Genomic DNA, 15,199 nt, shown 5'->3' with positions numbered 1-15,199 from the left:
GGCGCGCGGGGAGAGCAGCTCACGGCGCGCTGTCTCAGCCTTTCCCTGGGGTCCGATCCGTTCCCAGGATCCGCGCTCTCAGTCGCGTCCGCGGCCGCAGAGGGTGAGTGTAGACGTACCGCCACCCGCGTGGCGTGGGGATCCTTCCCTTCCTTCCACCGCGGAACCCGCCCTCCCTCCTCTGGCGGCCGCCGCTCCAGACTTGACCTTCGGGTTCTTCCTCCGCGACCCAGGTTCCAGCCCCCAGGACCCACTCGCGCCGCGCCCGACCTGCCGCCCGCGAGGACCCGCGCGGCCCGGCCCAGTCCAGTGCGCAGACTCGGACCAGGCCCCGCCCCTCGCCGCCCGGCCCCGCCCCTCGCCGCCCGGCCCCGCCCCGCCGGCCGCTCCCGCGCCCCGCCCGCGGGCCGCCGGGCGAGGAGGAGGGAGGAGGGAGGAGGTGGAGACGGCGCTCAGCTTGGCTGCCGGCCGCGAGCGGGCGGCGTGGGGTCGCTGGCCCGTGGGGACGGGGACGCCCGATCTCCGAGCTCCGCGGACCCCTCGGCCCCGACACCGCCCCTCCCAGCGCCGCCCTCCCTGCGCCGACGCCGGCGGCTGGGCGAGGCCCCGCACTCCCTCCCGCGCCCGGCTCGCCACCCTGCGGAGCCGGCGGCCCGGCCCCAGCGCCCTCGCGCCCCGCGCCCGCGGCCATGGCCGGTAACGTGAAGAAGAACGCGGGGCCCGGGGGCGGCGGCGGCTCCGGGGGCTCGGGCGCGGGCGGCCTGATCGGGCTCATGAAGGACGCCTTCCAGCCGCACCACCACCACCACCTCGGCCCCCACCCGCCGGGCGCCGTGGACAAGAAGATGGTGGAGAAGTGCTGGAAGCTCATGGACAAGGTGCGGGCCTGCGGCCGCGGGCGGGGGGCGTGGGCGTGGGCCGCGGCGGGCGCCGAGGAGACGGGAAGCGGGGGGAGGGGACGTGTCAGGCGAGGCCGGGCGGCGCAGAGCCGGGGTGCCGGGCTGGAGGCGGGGGTCGCGGGGCGGGGAGCCGGGGGCGGGGGGGAAGGGCCGCGGCAGCTGCGGGTGGGGGACGTGGAGGTGGTGCGTGTGGCGAGACAAAGGGCCTGGGGTGCAGGTTGGCGGGGAGCCGCGGGGCGGAAGTGCGGTGGGGGTGCGGGCTTGGGGCGCCGCGCAGGGCGCAGGGCGCAGGGCTGTGGGTCGCGGCCCGGCCGGGGCTGGGGGCGGGGTGAGAAGTGCTCGGCGGCCCGGCCGGCGGCCGGTGCCGGAACGGACTCCTGGAGCCGCTGCGCCGGAGGGGCCCGGGCGGGACCCCCCGCAGGCACGCTGCCTCGGTTGCCGTTTAGTTTTCTTTCTCCTTCAGCCGTAACACCCAGATGGAAGGAATTGGGGTGCCTCACTGGCCTCCCCTGCCCGCGCCGGCGCAAGTTTTTTCCTCACAGCCCGGCGGCCGCCCGCGGGGCACAGATGTGCGCGGAGAGACTGCGGGTTCCCGCGGAGCGGGTGTCGGGAAGGTGCGCGGCGGAGCTGCTGAGCTGCAGGCACCGCTGCCCAACTTCCTCTCTCACCCGCCCGGCTGGGTTCTGCTTTGTGTAACGGACTTGTCTCCTCACGGCAGCACCTGGCTGCCCTGCTCCGTGGGCTGCTTTGATTACCTGCTGGAAATTTTTTAAAATATATTTTTATTGATTTCAGAGAGGAAGGGGGAGAGAGAGAGAAACACCCGTGATGAGAGAGAATCATGGATCGCTGCCTCCTGCACTTCTCCGACTGGGGATGGAACCCACTACCGGGACATGTATGTGCCCTTGGCTGGAATCGAACCTGGGGCCCTTCAGTCCACAGGCCGATGCTCTATCAACTGAGCCACACCAGCTAGGGCTAAAAATTTTTTTTAGGAAGTTTGAAAAATAACACCATTATATTAGCCACTTTAAGTTTGGCCTTTGGGAGAACTATACTTCCTGGAAGTCGTGCCTATATAACGAAATATAGTAGTTAGTTCCAAGTACTGAAGAGTTTTTTGAAGCAGTCTAACAATTTGTTCCAGAGAATTCAATACAATAGTTCCTTGATCTCTTTCACATGATTAATAACTTGTTTCTGTGAAATTTATACTGTAAGTGAGAAGTGATTAGAAGGATCTGGCACATTGTAAGAGAATGGTGTTATTTCCGTAGTAAAATTGGTTATTCTATGGTCCAAGATTTCTCTTCTGAAAAATATTTGTTGTATTGTTTTGGATTAGAAACCACTAATAACAATGATTATGAGCCCTAGCTGGTTTGGCTCAGTGGATAGAGCATCGGTCTGTGGACTGAAGGGTCCCAGGTTTGATTCCAGTCAAGGGCACATGCCTGGGTTGTGAGCTTGATCCCCAGTAGGGGTGTGTAGGAGGCAACTGATCAATGATTCTCTCTCATCATAGATGTTTTTATCTCTCTATACCTCTCTATTCCTCTTTGAAGTCAATAATCCTATATAATAAAAGCCTAATATGCTAAGTGTCTGGTTGGTTGGTCAGCTGTTCAACCAATCAAAGTGTAATATGCTAATGATATGCTAAGGCCACTCAACCGCTTGCTATGATGTGCACTGACCACCAGGAGGCAGACGCTCCAACTGGTAGGTTAGCTTACTGCTGGGGTCCAGCAGATTGGGATTGAGCTAGATGGGCCGGACATGCCCTGGAGCCCTCCTGCGGTCCCTCACTGGCTGGCCAATCTCCCGCATCCCTCCCCAGCCCCGATTGTGCGTCGGTGGGGACCCCCTAAGGCAGGGGTGGGCAAACTTTTTGACTTGAGGACCACAATGGGTTCTTAAACTGGACCGGAGGGCCGGAACAAAAGCATGGATGGAGTGTTTGTGTGAACTAATATAAATTCAAAGTAAACATCATTACATAAAAGGGTACGGTCTTTTTTTTTTTTTTTTTTTTTTTTTAGTTTTATTCATTTCAAACGGGCCATATCCGGCCCGTGGGTCGTATTTTGCCCACGGCTGCCCTAAGGGGATGTTGGAGAGCCAGTTTTGGCCTGATGGCGGAACGACCGGTCGCTATGACGCACACTGACCACGAGGGGGTAGATGCTCAATGCAAGAGCTGCTCCCTGGTAGTCAGTACGCTCCCACAGAGGGAGTGCCGCTCATCCAGAAGCCGGGCTGATGGCTGGCGAGCACAGTGGCGGGAGCCTCTCTTGCCTCTGTGGCAACGCTAAGGATGTCCGACTGCTGGCTTAGTCGGACATCCCCTGAGGGCTCCCGGACTGTGAGAGGGTGCAGGTTGGGCTGAGGAATCCCCCCTCCCCCCGCCAGTGCATGAATTTTGTGCACCAGGCCTCTAGTAATAATAATAAAAAAAATACATATATATGTAAAAACATGAATGTACTCAAAATCTGAAGTTTGTAGGTTTGCATTTTAGGAATTTGCAGTTAAGACTAAAATGGTTCTTCTGGTATACAAAAATGTTTACATTTCTAATTAGTCTCTCATATAAGATGTGTATGCAATGTATCAAAATTGTATTGATTTGAGACCTCTTCCAAAAAATAAACTTCAATCAAACTTTTGAATCTCTGTAAGGTAGTCCAAATAAGATCCCTTCTTAAGTCTTCCCGCTTCATCTATTTAAAGCATGTGTGTTGAATTTTTATTTCTTCTGCAGAATGTTTAATTATTTGGGAAGAATAAGGAGGACCCAGAGTTTTGAGTGAAGGTGATTTTTAGGTGTTGACAGTTTCAAGGAGAGGAGGCCTCTAGCTTTTCCCCTTTAGTGTAGGGAGAGGTATTTTACTCTCGTGCTGCTTGTCTCGGAAGGTGTTTTGTAGTCCTCTTTGAGCTCTATATCACATATTACTGGTTGTGCTGAAATGAAAACTTTGTTCTTTCTGATGTAGGAAAGGTTCATACTATGTCCAGATTTTCTGAATGTTTCTGCAGTGCTGTTAGGTCACATAGTCTCTTTGACTTCTGACATTTTGAGCACAGATGTTCTCTTTTTTCACTATATTTATTGTTGGAAGTCTTAAATGTGACTTCAGGTGGTCTAAGTGGTGAAGAACTTCAAATCCATAGGTTTCACACATTTATTGAATTTAGTTCTGTCACCATCTCATACATGTTTTTTCTTTGTCATTGCAGTGAGATGAATATTATTCCAGCCTATTGTTAATTAGTTTATTGATTTAGCACTGAAAATCTTTAGTCTCCTGCCCTCTTGGAATATTGGATGTATGCAGATGGAGATGTTGGCATAAGTCATATGTTCTGGGCAACATAGGCCCAATTCACTAATTCATTCATAGGCTCAGTTTATTAAACCATGTGGGACTTAAACTGGTTGGAAAAATACTTGTGCTGCAATGCTTGTTATTAAACAAAAGACATGCTCAGCCCCTAGTGTGTGTGTGTGTGTGTTAACCAACCCAGAATATTGTGTAATGCTTGTGTAAACACTTGTATGTGAAGAGAGTGGCTAGTAAAGAAACTACTGGACAGGGGAATGGAGAGAGAAATCATATAACTTTCCTTAAGTGTAGATTTAGAAGTATGAAGGTATTGGTTTAGTGAGACACTCAAAGTTCCATTATGAAGTAGAGCAGGAGGTGGCAAACCTTTCCGTCAGGGGATAAATAGTAAATATTTTAGGCATTGCTGTCCACATACTCAGTCCCATATTCTTGGTTGGTGTTTTTACAACACTTTTAAATGTAAAAGCCACCCTAGCCGGTTTGGCTTAGTGGATAGAGTGTTGGTCTGTGGACTGAAGGTCCCGGGTTTGATTTCGATCAAGGGCATGTGCCTGGGTTGCAGGCTCGATCCCCAGTATGGAGCGTGCAGGGGCAGCTGATCAGTGATTCTCTCTCATCATTGATGTCTCTCTCTCTCTCCCTTTCTGAAATCAATAAAAATATATTTTTTAAAAACGTAAAAGCCATTCTTAGCTTGCAGGTGTACAAACAGCTGTAGGCTGTAGTGTACCCACTTCTGAGGTAGAGCATTATGCTGGCAGAATTTTAGGTGTATACTATGTTTTTATTTTAAATAAGATTATATCATTAAAACATTAAGGTGTTGATTTTTTTTTTAAAAAATGGGATGTAATTTATTGGAAAATGCTTCCCCTTAAAGCATGAGTTCAAAAAAAGTGTTTCCAGCTCCAGATTTCGAAAACTCCCAAGCCTGCGTCTCCTGGGTGAGTGATGGGAAGACATCTCTAAAATGTTTTCATTATCATGATGTGCATCATTTAATTAATTGAATAAGTAAAACAATCAAACCAAATCACATTGCTTGAAACTGAAGTTAAAAAAAAAACCCGTATAGGGAGGCGGTTAGCTCCACAGGCCACACACCCAAAGGGAGGTTTTGACAGGCACCAGATCCTACGGGGTGGATTTTGCTTTGTATGGTTAGCTCTTGCACAGCAACTTATACACTGTGGTCGGGGCCAAGCCTCATAGTCAGCCAGGCTGAAGGCCAGCCCCATCCACGCGAGGTCAAACAGCAATCAAGACAACTACAATAGGAGGGCGCACATAACCCACACTTCTGGAGCACCCAGCATAAGTGATCAGGGAGACTGTACCACTGAGCCCCACACGATACGTGCTACATAAGGCCACCCTACCAAGACTGGAACACAGAGCAGATTGACCTGATACACAGAAATAAATACACAGAGACAGCCAAAATGGGGAGACAAAGAAGCATGCATGCTCCAAATGAAAAAACAGGAGAAACCTCCAGAAAAAGAATCTACCAGATCTAGAGTTCAAAACAATGGCTATAAGGATGCCCAAGGAACTTAGGGGAAGAGTGGATGAACTCAGTAAGAACTTAATGCAAGAGATACTAAGCATAAAAAAGGACCAGTCAGAAATGAAGAATACAATACCTGAAATGGAGAATACACTAGAAAGCCCTGGCTGGGTGGCTCAGTTTATAGGAGTGTTGTCCTATACACCAAAAAAGGCTGCAGATTTGATTCCTGATCAAGGCATATACCTAGGTCAGTGATGGCGAACCTATGACGCATGTCAGAGGTGACACGCGAACTCATTTTTTTGGTTGATTTTTCTTTGTTAAATGACGTTTAAATATAAAATAAATACCAAAAATATAAATCTTTGTTTTACTATGGTTGCAAATATCAAAAAATTTCTATATGTGACACGGCACCAGAGTTAAGTTAGGGTTTTACAAAATGCTGACACGCCGAGCTCAAAAGGTTTGTGGGTTTGATCCCTGGTCAGGGTGCGTACAGGAGGCAACCAATCAATGTTTATCACATCAATGTTCCTCCCTCCCTCCCTCTTTCCCTCCCTCCCTCCATCCCTCTCCCTCTTTCAAATCAAACATATCCTAAGGTGAGGATTAAAAATACACTTGAAGGACTCAAAGGCAGATTAGATGAAGCAGAGGATCAAATCAGTGATTTGGAAGATAAGGTAGCAGAAAATATCCAATTAGAATAGCAAAAAGAAAAAATAATTTTTTTTAAAAAATGAGGAACATTTAAGGGACCTCTGGGACAACATGAAATGCAACAACATCCCCATCATACGGATACCAGAAGGAGAAGAGAGAGAGCAAGGGATTGATAATCTATTTGAAGAAATAATGACTGAAAACTTTGCAACCTGATGAAGGTTGCAAAAGACACACAAATCAAGGAAGTGCAGAGTCTCAAACAAGATGAACTCAAAGAGGCTCACCCTAAAACACATCATAATTAAAATAGCAATTAAAGATAAAGACGGAGCCTTAGCTAGTTTGGCTCAGTGGATAGAGCATCGACCTAGGGACCAAAGAGTCCCAGGTTCAATTCCAAATCAAGGGCATGTACCTTGGTTGCAGGCTCCTCCCCGGCCCCGGCCCTGGCCCTGGCCAGGACTCCTGCAGGAGGCAACCAATCAGTGTGTTTCTCTCACATTGATGTTTTTCTCTGTTTTGCCCTCTCTCTTCCATTCTCCGTAAATTAATGGAAAAATATCCTTGGATGAGGATTAAAAAAAAATGATAAAGACAGAATCTTAAAAGCAGCAAGAGAAAGATAGTTACCTATAAGCTCTCCTAAGATTGTCAGCCAATTTCTCAACAGAAACTCTGCCTGCCAGAAGATTGGGCTGAAATATTCAGTGATGAAAATTAAAGATTTACATCCAGATTACTCTGCTCAGCAAGGCTATCATTTGAATTGAAAAAGTAAAGGGCTTCCCAGACAAAAAATGGCCAAAGTAATTCATCACCACCAAAACAGTATTTATAAGAAATGTTAAAAGGACTTTTTTAAGAAGAAAGAAAAAAAGAGGAACATAAATATGAATAATGAAGTGGCAGTAAATACATACACATAAATTTATTTATTTATTTTTAATATATTTTATTGATTTTTTACAGAGAGGAAAGGAGAGGGATAGAGAGTTAGAAACATCGATGAGAGAGAAGCAGCGATCAGCTGCCTCCTGCACACCCGCTACTGGGGATGTGCCCGCAACCAAGGTACATGCCCTTGACCGGAATTGAACCCGGGACCCTTGAGTCTGCAGGCTGACGCTCTATCCACTGAGCCAAACCGGCTAGTGCTAAATAAATTTATTTAAATCATAATTTTTGAATTACAGTTGATATACAATACAGGAGTTGGCAACAATAGGTTTGCAGTTATAGTACGCATAAATAATACAACGACTAAGAAATCTATATAAAAGGCTAAGCGACCGTCTGACTGTCCGACTGGTAGCTATGATGTGCACTGACCACCAGGGGGCAGACGCTCAACGCAGGAGCTGCTGAGCTGTGGTGACTTGGCAGTGGTGGTTCTTGGGTGACGTACCCTGGAGCCAGAGAGGAGGGAGCCCAATTCCAGGGTGTGTCACCCAAGAGCTGCCCTCTTGCAATCTGGGACCCCTTGGGGGATATTGGAGAGCCGGGTTAGGCCCAATCCCCGCAGGTCAAGCTGAGGGACCCCACCTGCTGGAGGGGCCCCGCTCACTCTGCAGACGCCCTTTGAACCATGGCACTGCCCCAGGTGCAGCTGGCCAGGGAGGGACTGTGGGAGGTTGGCTGCAGGGCGTGTCCAGCCCGTCTCACCCAGTCCCACCCTGCCGGCCACCTTCTAATTAATTTCCTTTCAATGTGCATGAATCTGTGCACCAGGGCACCAGTATTAATATAAGAGTAAATTCTGTTTTATTTACTCACAACTATAAATCTACTTTTGCTCACCTCTGTATTATATTGTTTTCAGGTGTACACCCTAGTGATTAGACATTCTATAAGTTACTAAATGATCATCCTGATAAATCTTGTACCCATCTGACACCATACATAGTTATTACGATATTATTGACTATATTCCCTATGCTGTTCTTTAACAGTCCTGTAACTATTCTGTAACTATCTATTTGCACTTCTTAATCCCTTTACCTTTTTCACCCAACCCCCAAACTCCCTCCCAATCATCAAAATGTTCTCTGACTGTTCTGTTTGTTCATTTGTTTTTTTTAGATTCAATTGTGTGTGTGTGTGTGTGTATGTGTGTGTGCATGTATATATATGTGTGTATGTGTATATATATATATATATAATATATGGTCATCTTATTGTTCATATATTTGATTGTTCTTTTTTTAAAAAAATATATTTTAGCCGAAACCGGTTTGGCTCAGTGGATAGAGCGTCGGCCTGCGGACTGAAGGGTCCCGGGTTCGATTCCGGTCAAGGGCATGTACCTGGGTGGCGGGCACATCCCCAGTAGGAGATGTGCAGGAGGCAGCTGATCGATGTTTCTCTCTCATCGATGTTTCTAGCTCTCTATCTCTCTCCCTTCCTCTCTGTGAAAAATCAATAAAATATATATTTAAAAAAATATATATATATTTTATTGATTTTTTTTACAGAGGAAGGGGGAGGGATAGAGAGTTAGAAACATCGATGAGAGAGAAATATTGATCGGCTGCCTCCTGCACACCCCCCACTGGGGATGTGCCTGCAGCCAAGGTACATGTCCTTGACCGGAATCGAACCTGGGACCTTTCAGTCCGCAGGCCGACGCTCTATCCACTGAGCCAAACCGGTTAGGGCTGATTTTTCTTCTTAGAGAAGACTCATATTTTATGTAACACTGGTTTGGCAGTGATGAACTCCTTTATCTTTTTCTTGTCCAGGAAGCTCTTTATTTCTCCTTCAATTTTAAGTAATAGCTTTGCTGGGTAGAATAATCTTGTGGATAACTTACTGGTTTTCTCTTGCTGCTTTTAAGATTCACTCTTTGTCTTTTAACCTTTTGTATTTTAATTATGATTTGTCTGGGTATGGTCCACTTTAGGTTCATTTTGTTTGGGACTCTGTGCTTCCTGAACTTGTGTGTCTTTTTCCTTTACCAGGTTAGGGAAGTTTCTGTCATTTTTTAAAAAATAATTCTTTTTTTAAAAATATATTTTATTGATTTTTTACAGAGAGGAAGGGAGAGAGATAGAGAGTTAGAAACATTGATGGGAAAGAAACATCCATCAGCTGCCTCCTGCACACCTCCTACTGGGGATGTGCCCGCAACCCAGGTACATGCCCTTGACCGGAATCGAACCTGGGACCCGTCAGTCCGCAAGCCGACGCTCTATCCACTGAGACAAACCGGTTTCGGCAAAAAATAATTCTTTATTGTTGAAAGTATTACATACATCCACTCCTTCCCCCCAATGAACTCCTCCAGCTCCTTCCCCCCCAGCATTTTTAAAAATAGGTTTTCAATTTCTGACTCTCTCTTCTCCTTCACTGTTTTGATTCTCGGCTTCATCTTCCCTACTGTTGATTCCCTGTAAATTATTCTTTTTATCTATGTATGCTGCAAACTTTTTTTTTTAAATATATTTTATTGATTTTTTACAGAGAGGAAGGGAGAGAGAGAGTTAGAAACATCGATGAAAGAGGAACACCGATCAGCTGCCTCCTGCACATCTCCCACCGGGGATATGCCCGCAACCCAGGTACATGCCCTTGACCGGAATCGAACCTGGGACCTTTCAGTCCGCAGGCCGACGCTCTATCCACTGAGCCAAACCGGTTTCGGCTTATGCTGCAAACTTGACCAGAAGCCGGTAATCACTTTACTTTTATTTTTTAAAATATATTTTATGGGTTTTTTACGGAGAGGAAGGGAGAGGGATAGAGAGTTAGAAACATCGATGAGAAACAACGATCAGCTGCCTCCTGCACACTCCCTACTGGGGATGTGCCCGCAACCCAGGTACATGCCCTCGACCGGAATCGAACCCGGGACCTCTCGGTCCACAGGCCGACGCTTTATCCACTGAGCCAAACCAGTTAGGGCAGCCAGTAACGATTTTAAATATAATTGGATTAAGTGCTCCAATCAAAAGACATAGGGTAGCCCTGGCTGGGTGGCTCAGTTTCTTGGACCTGTACACCAAAAGGTTGTGGGTTTGAGTCCCTGTAATGACATATATCTAGATTGTGGGCCTGATCTGATCCCCGGTTGGGGTGCGTATGAGAATCAACTGTGCAATGTTTTTCTCTCATATTGATGTTTCGCTCTCTCTCTCTCATCAATAAAAGCATATCCTCTGGTGAGGAAAAGAAAAAAGACATAGAGTAGCTGAATTGCTAAAGCAAAACCCATATATATGCTGTTTCCAAGAGACTTACTTTAGACCAGCAGTTCTCAACCTGTGGGTCGCGACCCCTTTGGGGGTCTAACAACCCTTTCACAGGGATCGCCTAAATACATCCTGCATATCAGATATTTACATTGCGATTTATAACAGTAGCAACAGTACAGTTATGAAGTAGCAACGAAAATAATTTTATGGTTGGGGGTCACCACAACATGAGGAACTGTATGAAAGGGTCACGGCATTAGGAGGGTTGAGAACCACTGCTTTAGATGAAAGACGCACACAAACTGAAAGTCAAGGGGTAGAAAGATTTCATGCAAACAAAAACAAACAAAAAAGCTATGGTAGCAATACTTATATCAGACAATATAGACTTTAAAAGAAAGGCTGTAGTAAGAGACAAAGAAGGACATTTCATATGGTAAAGGGATCAATCCAATAAAAGGGTATATAACCCTTGTATACATTTTTGTCTGCAACATAGGGACACTGAAATACATAAAGGAAATATTGATGGACATAAAGGGAGAGATCAACTGTAATATAGTCATAGTAGGGGACTTAACACCCTTTGACATCAGTGGGCAGGTCTTCCAGACAGAAAGTCCAAAAGGAATTATTGTGGCCTCAAATGACACATTATAACAGATGGATTTAATTGTTATTTTTAGAGCATTTCACCCTAGAGAGCAGTAGAATATGCTTTCTCTTCATATGCACAGGGAACATTTTCTTTTTTTTAAAAAAAAATTTCATTGATTTTTTTTACAGGGAGGAAGGAAGAGGGATAGAGAGTTAGAAACATCGATGAGAGAGAAACAAACACCGATCAGCTGCCTCCTGCATACTCCCTACTTGGGTATGTGCCTGCAACCAAGGTACATGCCCTTGACTGGAATTGAACCCAGGACCCTTCAGTCCACAGGCCGACGCTTTATCCACTGAGCCAAACCGGTTAGGGCCACAGGGAACATTTTCTACGATAGATCACTTGTTAGTCCACAAAACAAGTCTCAGTAAATTTAAGAAGATTGAAATCATAACAAGTATTTTCTCTGATACAGTGGTATGAAAAGCTAAACCAATTACTAGGAAAAAAAACACACACCTGAAAAACACACAAACACATGGAGGCTAAATAACATGTTACTAAACAATGAATAAGTTAACAGTGAGATGAAGAAGGAAATCAGAAGATACACTGAGACAAATATAAGTGAAAGAAAGCAACCCCAAATCTATGAGTCATAGCAACAGCAGTTCTAAGAGGCAAATTCATAGCAATACTAGCCTACCGCAAGAAACAAGAAAAATCTTAAATAAGCAATCTAACCTTACATCTATAGGAACTAGAAAAAGAACAACAAAAAAAGTCCAAAGTGAGTAGAAGTAAAAAAATAAAGAGCAGAGCAGAAATAAACAAAATAGAGTAAAAAAAAAAAAATCAATACAAAAGATCAGTGAAGCAAAGAACTGGTTCTATGAAAAGATAAACAATATCGATAAACCTTTAATCAGACTCATCAAGAAAAAAAGAGAGTACCCAAATAAATGAAAAAAAAAAAAAAACGAAGAAGAAATAATGAACACTACAGAAATACAAAGGATTATAAGAAAATACTGTTAAAATTATATACCAACAAATTGAACAATCTGAAAGATATGAATAAATTCCTAGAAACATACAATCTTCCAAGATTGAATTGAGAAAAAACAAAACCTGAACATACCAATTACAACCAACAAAATTGAAGCAGTAATAAAAAAACATTCCCAACAAACAACATTCTGGATTGGATGGCTTCACAGATAAATTTACCAAATATTCAAGGAAGAACTAACACCTATCCTTCTCTGTGAGATGATGGATGTCAACTAAATTTACTGTGGTAATCATTTTGCTGTATATACTAGTACATAAATCAAATCATTGTTTTGTACACTCAGTACCTGCTCCCACCCACCTGCCTCCCCACCAAAAAAAGCACCTTGAGTTAATTAACATCCTATATTTTGGAAGTAAGATGCAAATGATAGAACATACGAATCAGCATATATTAAAAACATTTTTATTGATTGATTTCTGGAGAGAGAGAGGAAGGAGAGGAGAGAGAAACATCAGTTTGTTATTCCACTTATTTATTCTTTGGTTGTTACTTGTATGTGCTCTGACCGAGGATTAAACCTGAAACCTTGGTGTATCCAGACAGTGCTCTAACCAGTGAGCTCCCCAGCCATGGCTGAATCAGTGTATTTCATTGGACTTCTTATGCCCTTTCTTCTTGCCTGTCTTCCTGTGTTTGCCTGGTCACTAAATCCCAAGCAGAGTGCTTGGTGTAAACCCTTATCCTACAGGAGATTGTTACAGTGGTCAGTGACCACAAAAGTGTGTACAGAGTGATAGGAGATCCCAAGTGTAAATACAGCATGCATATTTCTTCTGTGCTTATCTGAGCTGCTTAAGATTGTAAGCTTCTCGGGACGCAGCTGGAGGCTGCTTATCTGCTGCATTGTCCAGTCTGGAGGTCTTACACAATAGTAAGTGCTTTGTAAATATTTGTTACCAATGTATTTACTGAAAGGGAAGGGTATTGAGATGGGAATGATTTTAATTACATCAAACGGACTTATTTCTTGCTGTAGCCCTTTAGTGATATCATCCGTCCATCCGTCCATCCATCAGCCCATTCCTTCTCTTTTTTAAACATTTATTTTATTTTTTATTTGTTTATTTAGTTTTTAAACATAATGGTTTTATTTATTTTACTTTTTATTTTTTTATTTTTTAAATATATTTTATTGAGTTTTTACAGAGAGGAAGGGAGAGAGATAGAGAGTTAGAAACATCGATGAGCGAGAAACATCGATCAGCTGCCTCCTGCACATCTCCTACTGGGGATGTGCCCGCAACCCAGGTACATGCCCTTGACCGGAATCGAACCTGGGACCTTTCAGTCCGCAGGCCGACGCTCTATCCACTGAGCCAAACTGGTTTTGGCTTATTTTACTTTTTAAATTTATTTTTTAATTGATTTCAGAGAGGAAGGGAGAGGGAGAGATAGAAACATCAATGATGACAGAGAATCATTGATCAGCTGCCTCCTGCACGCCCTCTACTGGGGTTAGAGCCCACAACCCAGGCATATGCCCTTGGCAGGAACGAACCCAGGATCCTTCAGTCCACAGGCTGACACTCTATCCACTGAGCCAAACCAGCTAGGGCTATTTATTTCTAAAAATACATTTTCATTGATTTTAGAGAAGAAGGGAAAAGGAGAGAGAATAGAAACATCAATGATGAGAAAGGATCATTGATTGGCTGCCTCCTGCATGCCGCCTACTAGGGATCAAGCCCGTGGCCTTGGCATGTGCCCTGACCAGGAATTGAACCGTGACCTCCTGGTTCATAGGTCGTCACTCAACCACTGAGCACATTGGCCAGGCCTGTTGATTTAGGTAGCATAGAAAGGGAGGGAGGGAAGGAAGAAGGGAGGTGGGAAAGAGAGAAGGAAAGAGAAAACAAGAAACATGGATGTGAGAGAGACACATTAATTGGTTGCCTCCCACAATGTGCCCCTACTGGAGTCGGGGATTGAACCCACAACCCAGATATGTGCTCTTGATTGGGAAATGAACCCATCACCGTTCAGGATGCGGGCAGATGCTCTAACCGCTAAAAAGCACCAGCCGAGGCTATCATCCGTTTTTTTTATAGATGAGGTAGGCTGAGAGGTTATGTAACTTAGTTAATAGTGGAGACTGACTTGGATTCAAGCATTACGCACCATGTAAGGTTTAGTTGTTTCCTCCATACAATACCTTCTTGGATGTATATTACAAAGTCTCCATAACACAAGGTCAGAAAGTGACCTATGTGGGCACACAGCAGCATTGCACACATGAACAAACGCCTGCCAGTCACACAACCAAAGTGGTGTGGCTCAGCAGATAGAGTAGAGTGTCAGCCTGTGGACTGAAGGGTTCCAGGTTTGATTTTGGTCAAGGGCACCTGGCCAGATTTCAGGCTCCATCCCCAGTGGGGGGCATGCAGAAGGCAGCTGATCAATGATTCTCTCTCATCATTGATGTTTCTGTCTCTATTCTATCTCTCCCTCTCCCTTCCTCTCTGAAATCAATAAAAATATATATAAAAAGAGAGTGTTTAATTAGTACCATTCAACACAATATCTTACCTACTTTTAAGTTAAGGGTTTGTGTCTCTTCAAATTATGTGTACTGGCCCTAGCTGGTTTGGCTCAGTGGATCCAGCTTCCACCTGTTTACCAAGGTCCTGGGTTCGTTTCTGGTCAAGGGCACATACCTTGGTTGCAGGCTCCTCCCTGGCCCAGGCCCTGGTTGGGGCTCGTGCAGGAGGCAACCACTGATGTTTCTTTCACATTGATGTTTCTCTCTGCCTTTCACTTTCTTCCACTCTCTCTAAAAATCAATGGAAAAATATCCTTGGGTGAGGATTAAAAAAAAAAAATGTGTACTAGTTAATTTGCATAGAGGTTTGTACACCCTATTTTCCCATCACATTTAATTCAAGTTATCTGTGCT

General features: G+C 45.1%; 1 protein-coding gene across 3 annotated transcripts in view; it reads left to right on the top strand.

Moving 5' to 3' along the window:
• Positions 1-396: 396 nt before the first annotated feature.
• The window catches only part of CBL (Cbl proto-oncogene), a 98,552-nt gene continuing 83,749 nt past the window's right edge, over positions 397-15,199 (top strand). For 2 of the 3 annotated variants that reach the window (XM_059707620.1, XM_059707618.1), the window contains exon 1: positions 397-878. In XM_059707620.1, coding sequence (XP_059563603.1) covers positions 690-878 — 189 coding nt within the window. In that variant the 5' untranslated portion in view covers positions 397-689. The remainder of the gene's footprint in view (positions 879-15,199) is intronic. The other variant, XM_059707621.1, reaches the window with a different exon arrangement.

The sequence above is a fragment of the Myotis daubentonii genome, chromosome 9 (assembly GCF_963259705.1).
Source record: "Myotis daubentonii chromosome 9, mMyoDau2.1, whole genome shotgun sequence".
In the NCBI taxonomy this organism is placed as follows: domain Eukaryota; kingdom Metazoa; phylum Chordata; class Mammalia; order Chiroptera; family Vespertilionidae; genus Myotis; species Myotis daubentonii.
The sequence above is the reverse complement of the archived record's forward strand: the minus strand, read 5'-3'. Positions and strand labels throughout refer to the sequence as shown.